The sequence below is a fragment of the Mobula birostris genome, chromosome 26 (genome assembly GCF_030028105.1).
Source record: "Mobula birostris isolate sMobBir1 chromosome 26, sMobBir1.hap1, whole genome shotgun sequence".
Taxonomy (NCBI): domain Eukaryota; kingdom Metazoa; phylum Chordata; class Chondrichthyes; order Myliobatiformes; family Myliobatidae; genus Mobula; species Mobula birostris.
Genome location: NC_092395.1, coordinates 41,270,020 through 41,290,606, shown reverse-complemented (window position 1 = coordinate 41,290,606; position 20,587 = coordinate 41,270,020). Strand labels below are relative to the sequence as shown.

General features: G+C 42.6%; 1 protein-coding gene across 9 annotated transcripts in view; it reads right to left on the bottom strand.

The window, feature by feature from the left end:
- The window catches only part of LOC140188305 (receptor-type tyrosine-protein phosphatase delta-like), a 493,362-nt gene that overhangs the window by 335,747 nt on the left and 137,028 nt on the right, over positions 1-20,587 (bottom strand). For all 9 annotated transcript variants that reach the window (XM_072244426.1, XM_072244416.1, XM_072244420.1 and 6 more), the window contains exon 2: positions 5,069-5,242. In XM_072244426.1, the coding sequence (XP_072100527.1) occupies positions 5,069-5,156 (88 nt within the window). In that variant the 5' untranslated portion in view covers positions 5,157-5,242. The remainder of the gene's footprint in view (positions 1-5,068; positions 5,243-20,587) is intronic.

Sequence of the window (20,587 nt, the reverse complement as noted above, 5' to 3'; positions counted from 1 at the left end):
AGAAGGAGAGCACCCAACAGCGGTATTGAACCCTGACTGCCGAAGCTGTGACATTCCAGTTGACGGAATCACTCAGCACCACATCTTTCAAGCAAGCTCCATGAATTTGCATGGCTGATAGTACCCTCCTTGTTCGAAGCTTCACGTGGAGCTGGGGCTCAGTCCCACTGCATACCACCCCTCGAGACAGACGTGGTGGGATTGAGCAGGTTTTATTCACCTCCTGGAACATGTGTTATCTGAGAGGGTCAGCATAGCCGTGAGGGACCGTCTCTATGTCACTGTTAACCAAATGAGCGAAGAGTGTGCCAGTCATGTGACCAAAGGCAGCTTTTATTTTATACACAATTCACCTCCACCCTCTTCCCTGCTCCAGAATCCTTATTTGCATCTTAACTTTTCACCTTCTACGTCATATGGTGACCCTTTTACAACAGACAGACAACATCTCTGAAGTGATTCCCATCACTCGACCCAACTCCAACAAAATGCCACAAGAGAATCTCTCAAATGCTGAGGAAGTCTGCAGGTTAGGCAGCTTCTCTGGAGGGGTAGAAACAGTTGACATTTCAGGCCGAGACGCTTCATCAGTATTGGAAAGGAAGGAGGCAGAAGCCAGAATCAGAAGGTGGGGAGAGGATGGGCAGTCTATCAACAACCTACTTAAAATAATCCTATCTTATCCCTTTTTACTTCTTATTAACTCCCCTCAGACTCTGCCAGTCTCCTCCACCCTATCTGCTAATGAATAGATCTGCCGAGAGCAGTTTGCAAAGAGTCACCATGTTCCGGGGCAATTTACAGCAGCAGATTAACTTACTGGCCCACACATCTTTGGCGCGTGGGAGGGAACTGGCACACTCAGAGGAAACCCACAGATTGACAGGGAAAACAAAGAAAGTCCATGTACACAAGATAAACTGGGTCTTCCGTGGAGTGAGACAGAGGCTTTCACATTTAAGGCACAGTGAGTATTGGCAAATGGATCACTTTATCCCGTGGTATTCCATGCTGGAAACCAACATTCCTGGTCGGGGGATAGAGCCAGAAACATCTCTTTCTCCTCTGGGTTACCATTAAACCCTTGGGTTTATTCCAGAAATGAGCTGCCTCTCCTGAACCAGGACGACAGCTTTCCCGTTTCTTCCCCCACCACCATTTGCCACAGTAGATTCAAAAAGAGGGCCAGCTTTGATGCTGAGACACCGCTTCCTCAGAATGGACTCCATTGAACAGGAGGACCCTCTGGGGGGAATTAGGATTGAAATGAGGAGAAACAGGATTATCAAGAGTACAACACAAAGCACTGGAGGAACACAGTGGGTCAGGCAGTGCCTATGGAGGAAAATGGGCAGCTGATGTTTCAGGTCGAGACCCTTCACCAGGACTGTTTCTCCAGACAGTCATATCCGCCAAGTTCCTCCAGTGCTTTGTGTGTTACTCCAGTATTTGCAGTTTCTTCTGTCTCTATTTAATCAAGAGCTCTGCAACCCTTAACCTTCACCAATTCAGGGAGCTGTGGCCATTCAGTGAATGAGTACATTCTGGGATGGGATCTATAATTTTTTGAACACTGAGGAATCAATGCATGAGGGATAGTTTACACGAGTCGCGAATCAGACATGATCTTACCAAATGGCAGAGCAGAGGTGTAGGGTATACTCTTGTTGTTCAACCCAGGTCAGCTTTGTGCCATACAACATCAACTGTAAAGGACTGACCAAGCCTATTGGACTTGAAGTTTCAGTCCCAGCTGTTTGAGTGAACTTTATTTTATCGGTCAAGGTTAGACCTAAAGCCAGAAGCCAGTGAGCTTCTCCATTGCACCAAATCAAACTGTGAATCGGAAGTAGAGCGGAACAAGGAAGACTGCAGTGCTGGTGTGATTATGTTTCCTGTACATCACATCTGAATACAGACTTTCTATCTGTTACACCGATGACACGCACACGCAGCCATCCCCATCTAGCTTGCCATCTTCATGCAACAGACCTCAGTACGACCACAAGCACCAATTAAACAATTCCTGAACCACATACTGTCTTGGGAAAACCATAAAGCAGATAAGCAGAATTTGTGGTCATTTAGGGATATTGGGAAATGCCCCTCCACCTTCCAAAAGTAATCAAGCAAAGCTCGAGGTGATGTTTTCTAAAAATACAACCAGAATCATGTTCTGTGGCTCACAGAATGCAGGCTGCTGTATTAGAAACAAGCCCTGAAAGATGTGCACCAAGCCCCCTTGGACTCTGGGATGCTGGCAATCCTCAGGATTACACTCAATAAAATAGCATTGCTTATCAACAATGACGGCAGCACCTTTTATTTTACTGCCATGGCAACAACAAATGTAATTGGCTGAATGAAAAAAGGGCAAAGAGCATGCTGGACATGACTAATACAGTGCCTACTCCCCTGCTCCCCTGCTCAATCACTCTCAGCTTTCAACTTCACCGTGGCTCTGGATTTTTTATCTGCTGCATAATTCACCCTTAAAGTCTATGGAATAGGAGAGGGAGCCAGGAAGTGGCAGATGGATTATAGTGTAGGGAAGTGTAGGCACATCTGTGCACTCCAGTAGAGAGAATAAAGGTGTAGACTAATTTCTAAAAGAGGAGAAAATTCAAAAATTAGAGGTACAAAAGGGCTTGGGAGTCCTCGCACAGGATTCAGTAAAGGTTAGCTTGCAGGTTGAGTTGGTAAGGAAGGAAAATGCAATGTTAGCATTCATTTCAAGAAGACGAGAACACAAGAGCAAGGATGTAATGCTGAGGTCTTTTTAAAATCTGGTTGCTACTGGTTGGGAGCCCCTGCTCTAAAAGGAAGATTGGTGGGAATACTGTGGTGCTGGTGTGATGCCCACAGCTGCTTTTTTGTTGGGGCCACAGTATATCCCACCGAAGAGTGGCATTCCCAAGGGACCCTCGTGATCTGCCACAATCCTACGAGGATCTCCTCATGGTGCAGGATCTGAGGAGCTGCAGGTGTGTGTACAATCAGTACATTTTCCAAAAAGGTTTCATACATGTGTGTATAAGTATACGTATGTGTAGATGTGTGCCTGACTGAACGTGTTTCTGCACAAATATGCATGTGTGTGCACACGTGACAAAGGTTAGCCAATCTGAGCAAGTGCTAATGACGCCGAGCAACAGCTATAATGTTGCAATTTACAAAGAAATTCCCGAGTATTATTCATTGGAAATGTTTCATCTCTACTGTCAAAGTCAGTTTGATAGATTGTCCTAACTTATTTCTGATTCAATAAGCAAACATTGTAGTCGAGGTTGATTTCATTCAAATGTTCTTTTTGCCTGTAAAACATACATTTAATGTCTCTAGCATTGGGAAGTGCAAGAAGGTGCCAGGTGTCTGTGCAACTAGGCCCCAGCAACAGTCTGTACCCTCAGTAGGGAAGGTGAGGGTGGTGACTGAAGCTGAACAGAACTCAGTGGCCTGTAGGGACAGACACAAGTTGAGCTCTGACTTTGCAGAAATGGTGGTGTTCAGCAGTCCAAGCAGACAGAGGTCACTGCACATCCTACCCAGAAAAATGAAAAAAAAAATGCCTGCAGCTATCGGAAATCAGAGATAAAGCGAGGTCAGACAGCATCTGTGGAAAGTTAATATTTCCGGTATTAGCCCCTGCAAGGGCTGGCTGAATATATCTCTGGAGGTTTCTCAATAGTTTATACTTCAATCATTTAAAATGTGCAGATAAGTGCATAATACTTATCATTTCTATAAAATAAATGGCACTAAGGTATTGCTCCCTGACCACCTACAAGCTTCTGAGTAATCTGCTATGGGTAGGTTGGCCATGGGGCTGACGCAGTGCGTTGGACGATGAGTGGATTGTGGACGATGTTCCTTCTTCTCAGGTGGAGAGCTGGGTGGGACTTGATGAAGCCAGAGAGCTGAGCATGTTTTCACCTTCCTCAGGTGTGGAAGAGTTAAGGTAAGCTGACAAAAATAAACAACAGAAAAAGTAGGAAGCCAATGTGCTGGGGATTAGCAATGATGGAAAAATAGGACCTACGTTTGGAATGTGTACCATGAGCAAGGGAGATTGAGAAAAATAAGAAATATCAAGCAGCTATAGAAAATATTGACTGCACTTAGAGAGTTATGTACAGCTCCAGTGACCACACTACACATAAGACACCAAAGTCAAAGCTGAGTTTACAGTGTGCACAAGTACAATTCCTTGCATCAGCATCATAGGCCCATGGAGACACAACATTCACAATAAAACCTTAAATTATACAACATTAAACAAGAAAAAGAAACAAATCAAACAAAAATCCATTGTAATGCCGAGTAGCCAAAGTGGTCATAATGTTGCAATACTGAAATAGTGACTGGTGTTATGCAGATTACTTCAAGAACTGAATGGTTGAAGGAAAGTAGCTACAAGGCAGTGGCACGAGCAGGATGGTGAGGAGCTTTGATAATCTTAGATACAGTAGCATTAGAGAGAGCACAGAAAAGATTCACCACAATCTTGCCTGGAGGTCCACCATCATAAGGAGAGACTGGAGAGGCTGGGTTTATTCACAGTGGAACATAGGCTGGGGAGGGGTGGGGCGACTTCATGGACTTTTATAAAATTATGAACGCATAGGTTCAAGATGAAATGGGAAGAAATTTAAAGGAGATCTGAAGGGTAAGTTTTTATCTCTGAGAGTGGTGGTTAAGAGGAATGAGCTGCCAGAGGAACTGGTGGAAGCAGATGCAATTATAATATTTTAAGATAAATTCATTCATGTACTTGGATTAGAGAGGCATAGGGGACTATAGTCTAATGTGGGCTAATTGGATTAGCATAGATAGGGATCAACATCAGCATGGACGAGGTGGGCTGAAGGACTTGCTTCTGCGCTGTGCAATTTAATACTTCTAACACCAGGAAGAAACTCAGATCCTAGAGTTATTTATGATATTCAACTGAAATTGCAAAAAATAAATGATGAACCAAATGGACAGTGTGCTTATCAATACCATTGGTGATGTGCTCTACCATTTGCAGTAAAGTCATCACAAATCCGGCTAGGTTAGAAAGGCTTACCTTCAATGGTGGTATCAGCCAACACTGAGGACAGCAAAGCCGTTAAGAAGACAACTGCTGGCATCATCAAGTGAGTAGGTAACAGCATGCTTGGCACTGACTTTTAACACTGGCCTGGAAGTCAAAGCCAGTTCCAGTGTAACTGTGTGTCTTCAGATTGGATTCGCTTCAAGCCTAGAGATAGAAGACAAAATATACAAGGTTAAAACTCTGAGCATTTCAGCAAATAAGTTCCTGTCAAAAGCCTCAGCCTGATCCACCGGTTTATTGCTCCAAAATTTATGGTGTGTGGAAGTGAACAACGCAAGCACTCAAGTGCTGGCCTGGGACCAGGAACAAGATCTAGCCCTAATGTTGTCTCTTGCTTTCTTAAATGGAAAAGTGAAAGGAATTTTGGCAGAGTCTACCATCTTCCTAATGGGCCAGGACTTGAAGGACACACATTTCCTTGATTAGTGTTGAGTGTAACTGTAAATTGAGTAAGGGTCTATGTCACTGGGTGGATGCACACCATTTTTTGCTGACAATGCAACACTCACTGGTGCACCACATTCTATACACATTACGTTGCTCAGCAGTACAGGGGACTGAGTCCAGAAGATTAAACACTTACTGAAGCAAAATTCTGAGTCTGCAAATTTAATTAATAATCAGTGCTCCGGAATAAAACTGATATGTTAAAATTTGGAAGCAAGTTGGCATTGTCCATTGTATAGTTGCAATTAGATCAGCCGTAACATGCAGAAAGCATATTATCTGGAGGATGTTTTCCAAGCTAGAAATTTAAACTTTAGTTTATTCTTTATAGTATCTCCCATCACTGACAACACAGATACTGAATCTCCGTCTCTAGTTCACAATCAGAATCAAAATTGGGTTTACTAATTCTGACATGTGTCATGAAATTTGCTGTTTTGAAGCAGACAATACAATGTAATGCATAAAAAATTATTGTCTCTGAACCAAGCAGCAGCTAAGATTCAACCACATAGTGTGGGTCTGAAGTCATATCGACTCAGAATGGAAAAGGATAATGAATCTTCTTCCCTGAAGGACACCAGTGAACCAGATGGGTTTTACAATAATCTATCATTTAACATTTACCATTGCTAGCCAGGTATTTTAAAAAATCTTTCATTACTTGAATCTGAATTCCTCCCAAGTGGAATTCATACTTGATGCTAAGTAAAGGGACTTCCAGCAACACACATCAAAGTTGCTGGAGAACGCAGCAGGCCAGGCAGCGTCTCTAGGAAGAGATACAGTCGATGTTTCGGGCCAAGACCCCTCGTCAGGACTAACTGAAGGAAGAGCTAGTAAGAGATTTGAAAGTGGGAGGGGGAGGGGGAGATCCAAAATGATAGGAGAAGACAGGAGGGGAAGAGATGGAGCCAAGAGCTGGACAGGTGATTGGCAAAAGGAATATGAGAGGATCATGGGACAGGAGGCCTAGGGAGAAGAGGAAAAGGAACTTCCAGCTCTTTTGATATTAGATTGATAAAGACTGCTGTTTGTGGGCACATATTCGCACTGAGTTTGGCTGGTGGAAAGGTTTGGAATGTGAGTAGGGGTCTGGAGCCCAGGGTAAGGTCTTCGTATCTGAATAGAGGCCTGGACCCTGTACAAGAGTCTGGAGCCCAGCCAGGGGTCATAGTCCAAGCAGGAGTTTAGAACTTTCTGAGGAAGGACACCTTTCCATTTCAAAGAAAATACCTCAGCTTTTCTACGAGCTGCAGAACTTCACTTGTTAATTCAGGTCATCAATAGACCCAAGTACCCATCCCTACACTTTACATGTTGAGTCAGCAATTTTTAATTTTCAATGTGTGAAGATAAAGGATGCAGCAAAATGACAATGTCCTTGCCATTCAAAGCAACTTTATTAATATCCTTTGGGCAAAAACTAGTGTCAGGATCACAGGCTAAAGATAATTCTGCAGCAGAGATCGGAAGGGGGTCTGTGTTTTATAACTATTCTGTTTTCTAAATCCTTTCCTGCAATTCTATCGCGAGGTTTAACTTCTGATATTTTTTCCATTAAGAGACAGTCAGCTCGTATGCAGAGCACACCGGTTCCTCTGAATAAAATCCATCAGAGAGTGAAAGCTACTGAATGGATGAGTCAGAAACTCATGAATAAAAAAACATTAAATGCAGCTTGCAGGCTCTCTCCTTTCAGGTTACACGTGAGGTCAAGGTGAAGATACGCATCCATTCACTGAATAGTCTGACAGTAGACAGGGAGACAAATGACCCGGCTGATTCAGCATTTGGCATTCTGGCCCAGGGTCATTTATTACCATCGAAATGCCCACCATAACATTAGCTAAAATCTAATAATAATACAAAACAAAGTCTGGTCAGACTCCTGTTGTTGGAAATTGATCAATATGCAGAACCTGGGAAAATGAAGCAGATGTGATTCTGTTTCACAGCAGAACATTCCAGAGAGCTAGAACACACGTTTCAATATTAAGTATCCAAGTCTTCATGTGAGAATATTTTGCATCTGGCATCAACTTCAGCCCATATCAGGTCTGAACAGGAGCAGAACGTTCAGCTCCTCAACGCTACTCCACTGTTTAATCAGATCACGGCTGATTATGCATCCATTTTATATTATCTGCATGTGTAGCCAAACCCCTTTTGAATTTCCAGTCCCCCTGCACTAGTGGTTTCATGCAACGGAGATAACTAGGCGCCATACCATAGATGCAGAATTAACGACCCTGAACCACAGCTGGGGCACAATGGAGAAAATGGCCAAGAACAGGCAAAAACGGAGGAGCTTCCAGCGGCGTAACAGGCAGTAATGAACTAACCAACAGCTGCTGCTAAATTGAGTGAGGCTTCCTGTCTTCTCACCTAAATTGTCAATCTATCCCCACATTCTTGATACCCCCTTCAGTGGAAATTGCTTCAAGTTATGCATTATGAAGTGGTTTATATATTCAGAACCAAAAAGTCTACTTCGTTCTTTTAAGGTGTTTATGTTTCATTATCACTTCTGCAAACCTTCCTCGAATATCTTTTAGCCCTTTATTCCTTCCGGCACTTATTGAGCTACATTCACCTGTTCCTTTTGTTTGTGAGTTCCACAATCTCACCACCATTCAGAAATGTCCTGCAGACTGCTTGACAGACAGCCTTTACTGACAGACTCTGGGTTATTCCTCCCCATAAATGGAAACACATCCCCTGCCTACTCTTACCTAAACCTTTCATAAATGTGAAGGTCTCAATTAACTCAGTCTTCAGTGAGCACTTTGCAATAAAGAGAGCCTCTTTGCTGAGTTGCAAACTTTCATTTGTAATTTCATCATTCTAAATCTGTTGTACCTCTTCAATGCCTTTTTCTCCTTCTCAAAGTATGATGACCACAACTTGAAATGTGGTCAAACCAAGGTTCAGCTTCTCTCTCTATCAGTTACGTCTTATTTAAAGTAAATCCTGGTGCATTACATGCATCTTTCTGTGTTACTACTCTGTCATTACTTTCAATAACTTACTTATTGGTGCTCTGCAATCTCTTTGCTCCTCTGCTCCACTTCGATTTTTTTTGAGCAATATGTGATTTTCTTTGTCATAAGGCATTACTGCAAACTTCTTGATGTTGAAATTCAGTGTCATTTACATGCCTAGTTCATGAATATCTTTCTGTAAATTGCTACACTCCTCATTCTCCACAGCACGTTCCTTGTCTTCTTCTTCCAAATTGGAATTTGTTCCATAGTTAGGAACATATACTTCTTTTCAAAGTTGAAAACACGAATATAAGTGGTGAAGAACAATAGCCAAGCATTGATCCTTGCAAAATCACTTTCCCAAAAACTGCCTTGCCTCTCCATGCTTTCTGCCTTCTGTCATCAGCTAGCTTTCTATTCTGCTAACCTTCTGAACTAAACTTATCAGTTTGCTATGCAATAGCTTTATCAAGGAGATACAGAAATCGAGGTACTTACAACGTTGCCCTTGTTGACTCTTTTTGTTTGGATTTATTGAAGCCGATCAAGCAAGACTTTCCATTTTACCATCCTCATTGACTGCACGATGAAATATTACAGCTTTCAGTTGATTGATTTCTAATATTATCTTGCAACATAGGAGAAGGTAACTCAGCCCACTGTGTCTCTGCTGACTCATGGAACAGTCCCTATCCACTTCCTTTTAACCTTACGCAGAGGAAAAAACACCAACTACCCACTTATACTATTGACAACTCACTGTGGCCAATTAGCTTATGAACCAGCACAGATTTGGGATGTAGGAAGAAACTGGACGGTTGGAAGAAATCCACTCAGTCACAGACAGAACGCGTAAATCGTACACAGATAGCACCGGAAGTTAGGATCAAAGCTAAATTGCCGAAGCTGTGAGTTAACAGCTCTATTTAACAAGCCATTGTGCTGTCCATTTTTACAGTTTAATGGTCATGTTTCATCCCTTCTGAAAGAGCATTATAAAGTAATTAATCCACAATGCATCTGATTCTAAACTTCCTTCAACTGAATTATTAAACATGTGAAAATGCCTCGGAACGAAGTTCTGATAAATTGTGTAGATGTAGCCTGCCAGGATTCAGGAATTTATCCCATCATGATGAATTAGCTTATTTAACATTTTGCATGTTTCTGATCTCCCATATTGTTCCTAATTTTATCTTCCACACCCGCCTCATGTTTAATGCTGAAACTAAATAACGATATCTAGAAATTTCTGCTTGTCATTTTCTTTTGTCTGTACTTTAGTGGCTCGGTTCCAAAAAGGATGCTTTGTTGCATTCTCAACTGAAAACGTAAAATGTAGTGCAAGAGGTATTCTGTGTAATTTCAGTTGGCTCTCCAATATAATCCTGAGGGATGTACAGATTGTCACAAGTTCTATACTTTGGAGGCAATGCTAAATATGACTCCAACTCCGTGAAAATTTCCAAACAGGCAGGAATAAGAGTAAATATCAAAATATATATGTCAGCATATAGTACCTTGAGATTGATTTTATGCAGGCATTCACATTAGAACACAGAAATACAATAGCATCAATGAAAAACTATGCACAAAGACTTACAACCAATGTGCAAAAGAAGACAAATGTGCAAAAACAAGTAAATAAATAATACTGAGAACATGAGTAGTAGACTCCTTGAAAATAAGTCCATAGATTATAGAATCAGTGCAGAGTTGAGGTGAGTGAAGTTAGCCACACTAGTTCAGGAGCCTGATGTTTGAAGGGTAGTGCCTATTCCTGAATCTGGTGCTGTGAGACCCAAGGCTCCTGTACCTCTGTCCTGATGACAACAGTGAGAAAAAAGCTAACTAATTCATGCTTCTCATAGATGATTATGCCAAAGCAAGATATTCATCCCCGCAAAGTCTGTCCTAGCTGTCAAGGCATACCTGTTGTGTATTTGATATTTTAGTAATAGTTGAAAATTATTTTAAATATATTGATTGATTCAGCATTCTTTGTTGTTTGCCTAATTCATTACAGATTTAGTGTAAAAGTACATGAATGGCATATGTCATTACACCACCATGTCATATGTATGCACCTCACTAAAATAAATATGAAACACACACGTTGTCCCGGGCTCCTGTGTTTTTCTTTTAATTTTTCTGGAGGTACAAAACATAACAATGGTGATGAAAACAAACCCGAGATGATTACCTAATTGTTGAAACAAGACATTTCAGTTATATTAAAAGTGCAGCACATTTTTTCCTTCAGAAGGAGGAGAGAAAGACCGTTAAGTTAAAAAAAAGGTGGAAAACAGATGAAATTCACGGGTTCATAAACAGTAATTACCAAGTGAAAATAATAACTAATTTTTAAAAAAGCTGAAATAGCTGACTACATCCTAAAGACAGACATTTTTGTTTGCACAACGGATAACTGGATCATGTATACTGAATGAATTGAACAGTATTTTGAAACAAATGAGATAACTGATGAGAAACAAGTGCCAGTGTTACTGAATGCAATAGGTAGAAGAGCATACAGTTTGCTTAAAAGTTTGATTGCTCCAACCAAACCAGCCAGAGTGAGGTTTGCTAATATCATGAAAGTAATGCAGGAAGATTTACAACCAAAATGATTATTGATTGCAGAATGCTTTCGGGTCATTTCTTCGGCAGTTGAACAGGGCACAACTGCGCAAGCATGTGAAAGTCGAACCGTGCAGCAGCGGGAGATTTAAAAAGCGAGCAGGTTGAGAAAGGTCGGTCATTTCTTTGGCAGTTGAACAGGGCACGACTGTGCAAGCGCATGAAAGTCGAACCGTGAGGCAGCGGGAGATTTAAAAAGCTAGCAGATTAACGGAACGGGCGTCTTGGGAGCGGGCGATGGAGTAGTGGGAGACAGAATAGGAAGGCTTTGGTTCGAGAGGCTGAGGACGAGCCTGCTCCCAGTGAGGTAAGGCTGGGTAAGTTCCTTTAATTAATTTAATTACCTTAAGAGTAGGTAATGGAGGCAGCAATCAGGGCAGTCGAATGCTCCGTTTACAGTATGTGGGAAGTCAGGGCGAGCACAACTGTCCCTGATGACTACACCTGTGAGAGGTGCATCCAGTTGCAGCTCCTGACAAACCGAGTTAGGGAACTGGAGCTGGAGCTGGATGAACTTCGGATCATTCGTGAGGCAGAGGCAGAAACACACAGGAGTTACAGGGAGATAGTCACCCCTAAGAGTCTAGGTAGCTGGGTGACTGTCAGGAGAGGGAAGGGGGATAGACAGAATGAGCAGAGCACCCCTGTGACCATTCCCCCCAATAATAAGTATATCATTTTGGATACTGTTGATGGGGACGACCTATCAGGGACAAGCTGCAGTGGTCGCGTCTCTGGCACCAAGACCGGACCCTCAGCTCAGAAGGGAAGGAGGGAAAAGAGGCGAGCAGTAGTGATAGGGGATTCAATAGTTAGGGGGACGGATAAGAGGTTCTGTGGAAGAGATCAAGAATCCCGGATGGTCTGTTGCCTCCCTGGTGCCAAGGTCCGCGATATCTCGGATCGAGTTCTCGGTATGCTCAAGAGGGAGAGTGAGCAGCCGGATGTCGTGGTCCATGTAGGGACCAATGACATGGGTAGAAAGAGTGAGGAGGTCCTGAAAGGCGAGTTTAGGGAGTTAGGCACCAAGTTAAAGGACAGGACCTCCAGGATAGCAATCTCAGGATTGCTACCAGTGCCACGTGCAAGCGGGTTTAGAAATAGTAAGATAGCGCAGATCAATACGTGGCTGAAGACATGGTGCAGGAGGGAGGACTTCAGATTTATAGATAATTGGGCTGTTTTCCAGGGAAGGTGGGACCTGTTCCGGCGGGACGGTTTACATCTGAACTGGAGGGGGGCAAATATTCTTGCAGGTAGGTTTGCTAGAGAGGCTCCAGTGGATTTAAACTAGATATGGGGGGTGGGGGGTGGGGAGGGGAACCAGAGTGTAGGAACAGATGTAGGGCAGAAGGAAGAAAAAGAAGATAGTAAAGTTGTTTGCACCATTAGTGATAAACAGAGAGTAAGAGAGGAAAATTTCTTAAATGCATTTATTTTAATGCTAAGAGCATTGAAAGAAAGGTGGATGAGCTTAGGGCATGGATTGATACCTGGAAGTCTGATGTGATAGCTATTAGTGAAACATGGTTGCAGGAGGGGTGTGATTGGCAACTATATATTCCTGGATTTCGTTGCTTCAGGTGTGATAGAATCAGAGAGACAAGAGAGGGAGGTGTTGCATTGCTTGTCAGAGAAAATATTACAGCGGAGCTCTGGCAGGATAGATTAGAGGGCTCTTCTAGGGAGGCTATTTGGGTGGAATTGAGGAATGGGAAAGGTGTAGTAACACTTATAGGGGTGTATTATAGACCACCAAATGGGGAGCGAGAATTGGAGGAGCAAACTTGTAAGGAGTTAGCAGATATTTGTAGTTAGCACAAGGTTGTGATTGTGGGAGATTTTAATTTTCCACACATAGACTGGGAAGCCCATACTGTAAAAGGGCTGGATGGTTTGGAGTTTGTAAAATGTGTGCAGGGTAGTTTTTTGTAGTAATACATAGAGGTATCAACTAGAGAAGGGGCAGTGTTGGATCTCCTGTTAGGGAATGAGATAGGTCAGGCGACTGAGGTTTGTTTTGGGGAGCACTTCAGGTCCAGTGATCACAATGCCATTAGTTTCAATGGAGAAGGATTGGTCTGGACCCAGGGTTGAGATTTTTGATTGGAGGAAGTCTAACTTTAAGGAGATGCGTAAGGATTTAGAAGGAGTGGATTGGGACAATTTGTTTTATGGGAAGGATGTAATAGAGAAATGGAGGTCATTTAAAGGTGAAATTTTGAGGGTACAGAATCTTTATGTTCCTGTTAGGTTGAAAGGAAAGGTTAAAGGTTTGAGAGAGCCATGGTTTACAAGGGATATTGGAAAATTGGTTCGGAAAAAGAGAGATATCTACAATAAATATAGGCAGCATGGAGTAAATGAGGTGCTCGAGGAATATAAAGAATGTAAAAAGAATCTTAAGAAATAAATTAGAAAAGCTAAAAGAAGATACGAGGTTGCTTTGGCAAGTAAGGTGAAAATAAATCCAAAGGGTTTCTACAGTTATATTAATAGCAAAAGGATAGTGAGGGATAAAATTGGTCCCTTAGAGAATCAGAGTGGACAGTTATGTGTGGAGCCAAAAGAGATGGGGGAGATTTTGAACAATTTCTTTTCTTCGGTATTCACTGAGAAGGATATTGAATTGTGTAAGGTAAGGGAAACAGATAGGGAAGTTATGGAAACTATGATGATTAAAGAAGAGGAAGTACTGGCACTTTTAAGGAATATAAAAGAGGATAAGTCTCTGGGTCCTGACAGGATATTCCCCAGGACCTTGAGGGAAGTTAGTGTGGAAGTAGCAGGGGCTCTGACAGAAATATTTCAAATGTTATTAGAAACAGTGCCGGAGGATTGGACTATTGCTCATGCTGTTCCATTGTTTAAAAAGGGTTCTAAGAGTAAACCTAGCAATTATCGGCCTGCAAGTTTGATGTCAGTGGTGGGTAAATTGATGGAAAGTATTCTTAGAGATAGTATATATAATTATCTGGATAGACAGGGTCTGATTAGGAACAGTCAACATGGATTTGTGCATGGAAGGTCATGTTTGACAAATCTTATTGAATTTTTTGAAGAGTTTACTAGGAAAGTTGACGAGGGTAAAGCGGTGGATGTTGTCTATATGGACTTCAGTAAGGCCTTTGACAAGGTTCCACATGGAAGGTTGGTTAGGAAGGTTCAATTGTTAAGTATTACTATTGAATTAGTAAAATGGATTCAGCAGTGGCTGGATGGGAGATGCCAGAGAGTCGTGGTGGATAACTATTTGTCAGATTGGAGGCCGGTGACTAGTGGTGTGCCTGACGGATCTGTACTAGGTCCAATGTTGTTTGTCATATACAGTACATCAATGATATGGATGATGGGGTAGTAAATTGGATTAGTAAGTATGCAGATAATACTAAGATAGGTGGAGTTGTGGATAATGAAGTAGGTTTTCAAAGCTTGCAGAGAGGTTTAGGCCAGTGGGCTGAAAGATGGCAGATGGAGTTTAATGCTGATAAATGTGAGGTGCTACATTTTGGTAGGACTAATCAAAATAGTACATACATGGTAAATGGTAGGGCATTGAAGAATGCAGAAGAACAGAGGGATCTAGGAATAATGCTGCATAGTTCCCTGAAGGTGGAATCTCATGTGTGCTTGCAACACTGTGTGTCTGACAGAGTGATCAGCAGCACTGGGGCTCCACAGGGGACTGTCTTGTCTCCCTTTCTCTTCACCATTTACACCTCGGACTTCAACTACTGCACAGAGTCTTGTCATCTTCAGAAGTTTTCGGACGACTCTGCCATAGTTGGATGCATCAGCAAGGAAGATGAGGCTGAGTACAGGGCTACGGTAGGAAACTTTTTCACATGGTGTGAGCAGAATTTTCTGCAGCTTAATCTGAAAAAGACTAAGGAGCTGGTGGTAGACCTGAGGAGACCTAAGGTACCGGTGACCCCTGTTTCCATCCAGGGGATCAGTGTGGACATGGTGGAGGATTACAAATACCTGGGGATACGAATTGACAATAAACTGGACTGGTCGAAGAACACTGAGGCTGTCTACAAGAAGGGTCAGAGCCGTCTCTATTTCCTGAGTAGACTGAGGTCCTTTAACATCTGCCGGACAATGCTGAGGATGTTCTATGAGTCTGTGGTGGCCAGTGCTATCATGTTTGCAGTTGTGTGCTGGGGCAGCAGGCTGAGGGTAGCAGACACCAACAGAATCAACAAACTCATTCGTAAGGCCAGTGATGTTGTGGGGATAGATCTGGACTCTCTGACGGTGGTGTCTGAAAAGAGGATGCTGTCCAAGTTGCATGCCATCTTGGACAATGTCTCCCATCCACTACATAATGTACTGGGTGGGTACTGGAGTACATTCAGCCAGAGACTCATTCCACCGAGATGCAACACAGAGCGTCATAGGAAGTCATTCCTGCCTGTGGCCATCAAACTTTACAACTCCGCCCTTGGAGGGTCAGACACCCTGAGCCAATAAGCTGGTCCTGGACTTATTTCCTGGCATAATTTACATATTACTATTTAACTATTTATGGTTTTATTACTATTTATTATTTATGGTGCAACTGTAACGAAAACCAATTTCCCCCGGGATCGATAAAGTATGACTATGACTATGACTAACAGTGAAATACAACAACCAACAGGGCACATTGGGCTTGTATGTGGTAAAAACAGGAGAGCCAGCTTTGTGGGGCTGAGACAACTGCAACTTCATTGGAGATCCAATCACAGTTTAAATTCCACATGCCCTGCCAAAGAGTCGACTGAAAGTGAATTAAGAAAGGTAATGGATGATGCCAAAGCAGTTTTCAAGGATGGCATTAGAAACTCAAACATATCAAGGGTAAAATAGTGTTAAATGAAAATTTCACACCTTAGTATTACAAACCCTGTCCAGCTCTTTATACCATCTGCAATTAAGTAGCCAGTGAGCTAGATAGCATGGAGCCTGAAGGAATTCTTGAGTGGAGCCCATGGGCAATTGGAGTGGTACCATCAGCCAAAAAGAATGGGTCTGTCAGGATCTGTGGTGATTTTAAGGTCCCATCAACCCAGTAGTGAAAATAGATCAATACCCTCTGTCCAGTATAGAGGATATCAGTATAGAGGAGTTTCTCGGAATGGCAGGTGGTGACTAGTGGGGTGCCGCAGGGCTCGGTATTGGGACTACAGCTGTTTACGATTTACGTCAATGATTTAGGGGAAAGCATTGTGAATAACATCAGCAAGTTTGCTGATGATACTAAGCTGGGTGGCAGTGTGACATGTGATGAGGATGTTAGGAGAATTCAAGGTGACTTGGATAGGCTGGGTAAGTGGGCAGAAACTTGGCAGATGGCGTTTAATGTGAATAAGTGTGAGGTTATTCACTTTGGGAGCAAGAACAGGAAGGCAGATTATTATCTGAACGGTGTGGAGTTAGGTAAGGGAGAAATACAAAGAGATCTGGAGTACTTGTTCATCAGTCTCTGAAGGTGAATGAGCAAGTTCAGCAGGCAGTGAAGAAGGCTAATGGAATGTTGGCCTTTATTACAAAGGAAATTGAGTACAAGAGCAAGGAAATCCTTTTGCATTTGTACAGGGCCCTGGTGAGACCACACCTGGAGTATTGTGTGCAGTTTTGGTCTCCAGGGTTAAGGAAGGACATCCTGGCTGTGGAGGAGGTACAGCATAGGTCCACTAGGTTAATTCCTGGGATGTCCGGACTGTCTTACGCAGAGAGCTTAGAGAGACTGGACTTGTACACGCTGGAATTAAGGAGATTGAGGGGGGATCTGATTGAGACATATAAGATTATTAAGGGATTGGACAAGATAGAGGCAGGAAATATATTCCATATGCTGGGAGAGTCCAGTACCAGAGGGCATGGTTTAAGAATAAGGGGTAGGTCATTTAGGACAAAGTTGAGGAGGAACTTCTTCTACCAGAGAGTTGTGGAGGTGTGGAATGCGCTGCCTCAGGAGGCAGTGGAGGCCAATTCTCTGGATGCTTTCAAGAAGGAGCTAGATAGGTATCTTATGGATAGGGGGAATCAAGGGTTATGGAGACAAGGCAGGAACCGGGTATTGATAGTAGATGATCAGCTATGATCTCAGAATGGCGGTGCAGGCTCGAAGGGCCAAATGGTCTACTTCTGCACCTATTGTCTATTGTCTATTTTCTATTGTCTATATCTTTGCAAACCTTTTGGGAGGGAAACGTTTCAGCAAGTTGGACTTAATTGAGGCCTATCTGTAGATGGAGATGGAAGAAGAGTCCAAAGTGTTCCTCACCATAAACACCCACAAAGAGCTTTATTGCTATAATAGGCTTACCCTTGGAGTAGCATCTGGACCGGCGTTTTAGCAGAAAGCTATGGACCAGGTGCTGCAAGGCTATCCAGGCACACAGTGTTATCTGGATGACATCATTCTTACCAATGAGGATGACAAGGAACAAATCCAAAATTGCAAGATTAGAAGATTATGAGCTCCAAGCAAGGTGCTGCAAGTGTGAGTTATTTAAACCAAGCATCACTTACTGTGGTTGCACTTTTGACACACAATGATTACACAAGTGTGCTGAGAAAATTCACACTAGTGGATGCCTCAAGGCCCAAGGACGGGTCACAGTAGCAGACCTTATTTGGATTTGTCGCTTGCTGCTACAGGTTCCTGCCAAACCTGGCTACTGTGCTCAACCCTTTGAACTCATTACTACAAATGGGGAAGACAAAGCAGTGTGAGGTGGCTTTCCAAAAGACAAAGGAAATGGTGATGTCAGACATTATATTCACACACTATGATCCACATCGTCCAGTGACGCCTCACCTTATGCTATAGGTGCAGTCATGTCACAGTCACATCACGTTTCCTTACCATTGCTGAGAAACATTATGTGCAGATTGACAGAGAATCCTTGAGTCTGGTTTGGGGTGCAAAACATTTCAACCAGTAATTGCATGGTTCCTGATCATCAACCACTAGTGTCCATTTTCAATCCACAGAAGGGTGATCCACTAACAGTAACAGCATGAATGCAGAGATGGCCTCAGTTTCTTGGAGGACACAATTACAGGATTGAATTTAAGAGGACAACTACTCATGGAAATGCTGATGGATTGTCCTGTTTACCTTTGGAAGAAAAAAAATCCGGAAAAATTTACTAAATAGGAAACTCCTCTTGATATATACTTGCTAATGCAAATCTAAGAACTTCATATTCCGGCAGAGATGATCCATTGGGAAACCAGAGAAGACTCCACGCTGTTTCAAGTCTACCAGGCCATGCAAAAGGGCTGGAATGTGCAGCAGAAATTCTAGCTCCACGACTTTTATCAGCACCAGGATGAAGTTGCCTTTGATGGTTGTTGCCTTATGTGGGGGTTGATAGCTGAGATACCATCCAAGCTGAGAGTTAAAGTGTTTGAGGAAATATATACCGGTCTTTCAGGTGTGGACAAAATGAAAGGGTTGGCTCAAAGCTTTGTCTGGGATAGATCAGCTGCTTGCCATGCACTGTTCGGGATGCCAACACCTCTAGAAGATGCCGAAAGTAGCCTCTCCATATCAAGGAATGGCCTGCATTGCCCTAGCTGAGGATTCATGTGAATTTTGCGAGGCCATCATTTTCTCCAGAGCCTAAAGAGCGCATCGTGAGCAATGGCAGCAGAGCACACTACACTGACACTGAATCAGATTTCCTCCTTGTGTATCGCAATGCACCGTACTCCACAACCAACAACTCACCAGCTATGCTGTTCCTGGGTCATCCCTTGCAATCACGCCTGGATCTCCTCAAACACAACCTCGAAGGAGTATGCCGGATAAGCAGCTGAGACAAATTGAGGACTGCTCAAAAAAACCATGTTCCATGTTTCACTCCTGGACACGTAGTCCTGATGAAGGATTACAGAGATGATCAAAAGTGGGTTACTTGGTAAAATGAAGGACAGACTGGACCACTCTCGTACATGGTGGAAATTGTGTCTAACATCACTTGGAGGTGACACATCAATCAGTTGAGGAGAGCAGAGTCAATGGTTAGAGGAGAAAGGTGTTTGGAGCTTTCAGAACCACTTCCTGCAATCCCATAGTCAAATCGTACAGTCTCCACAGAGGAGGCACCGGAACTGTTTTGCGGCACAAGTCTTACCTTTCAAGCTGAGTGACCCCTCCTCCCACCCTTATCGAGAAAGTTATTATCCCACAAGAGTAAGAAATGCTCCACAGCGATTAAACTTTTAGGCCTGAGTGGAACAATTTAAAATTAATTATGCCGTGGATATATGTAGTTTTATTATATAGTTTTCACTTTGACACAAAAGAGTCTTTCTGTTGATCAGTGTCAAAAAAGCCAAATTAAATCAACTGTGATTCAATGTTGTAAACAATAAAACATGAAAACTTCCAAGGGGGGAGGTGAATACTTTTTATAGGCACTGTACATACATATCAAGATAGAAGCATTCTATATTGAGTTGAGTTTATTGCTAAGCAGGAAGGTGTGTTGTGTATTTAATATTTGAGGAATATTGTTTGATTAAGCTCTCTTTATTGTTTAGATAATTCTTTACGGGTTATATGTATGAAGTACGTGAATGGCACACATCATTACCACAGCACGTCATATGTCCATACCTCACCAAAGTGAAAAATGAAGTGTACACATTCTCCTGGGCTCCCGTGTTTTCCTTTCGATTAGCTTCTGGAGTTACAAAGCATAACAGTACCCACTGCCCCACATTATTATTTTGATCACGTACCTATCAATATCTCTGACTCTTCCATAATCCACATGCAGTAAACTAGAAGTAATTTATAATGGTCAATTATCCAGTAAGTGGCATGTGTGGGAGGAAAACAGAGCATCCGTTGGAAGCCCACGCAGTCACAGTGAGAATACGCAGACTCCGCATGGACTGCACCTGAGGTCAGGATTAAAGCCAGGTCCTTGAAGCTGTGAGGAAACTGCAATAAGTGCTGCACTGGTGCATCTGGGCCAAAAAAAAAGCACAGATGTCTACTTATGGCACCTTGCTATGTACAAAGTATTTCCTTTGCTTTACTGACCACATTCCCCAACATGAATTGTTAGATGTAAGGTACTTGGGCAATTTCTGGCAGCTGTGTACCTCAAATACAGAATACATCATATTACCTTTTTCTGGGTTATGTAATACAATTTCAACGGAAATGCAAGCACAAACGAAAAATACAGACTGCTTGCAACACCCAGCAAGACACTAGTTTTCAACCAAATGAGAATGTGGGAAGAATAACATAGGATTATTGTAAATGGGAATTTAACGGTGCAGATACAGGTCGAAGACAAGTCTGCTTCCATCCCGTTTAACTTTATGACTCAATAGCTTCAAGCACTTTCCTAACTGTTGATTAATTTCTGAGGTGAAACGCAAAATAAATGCAAGTCTT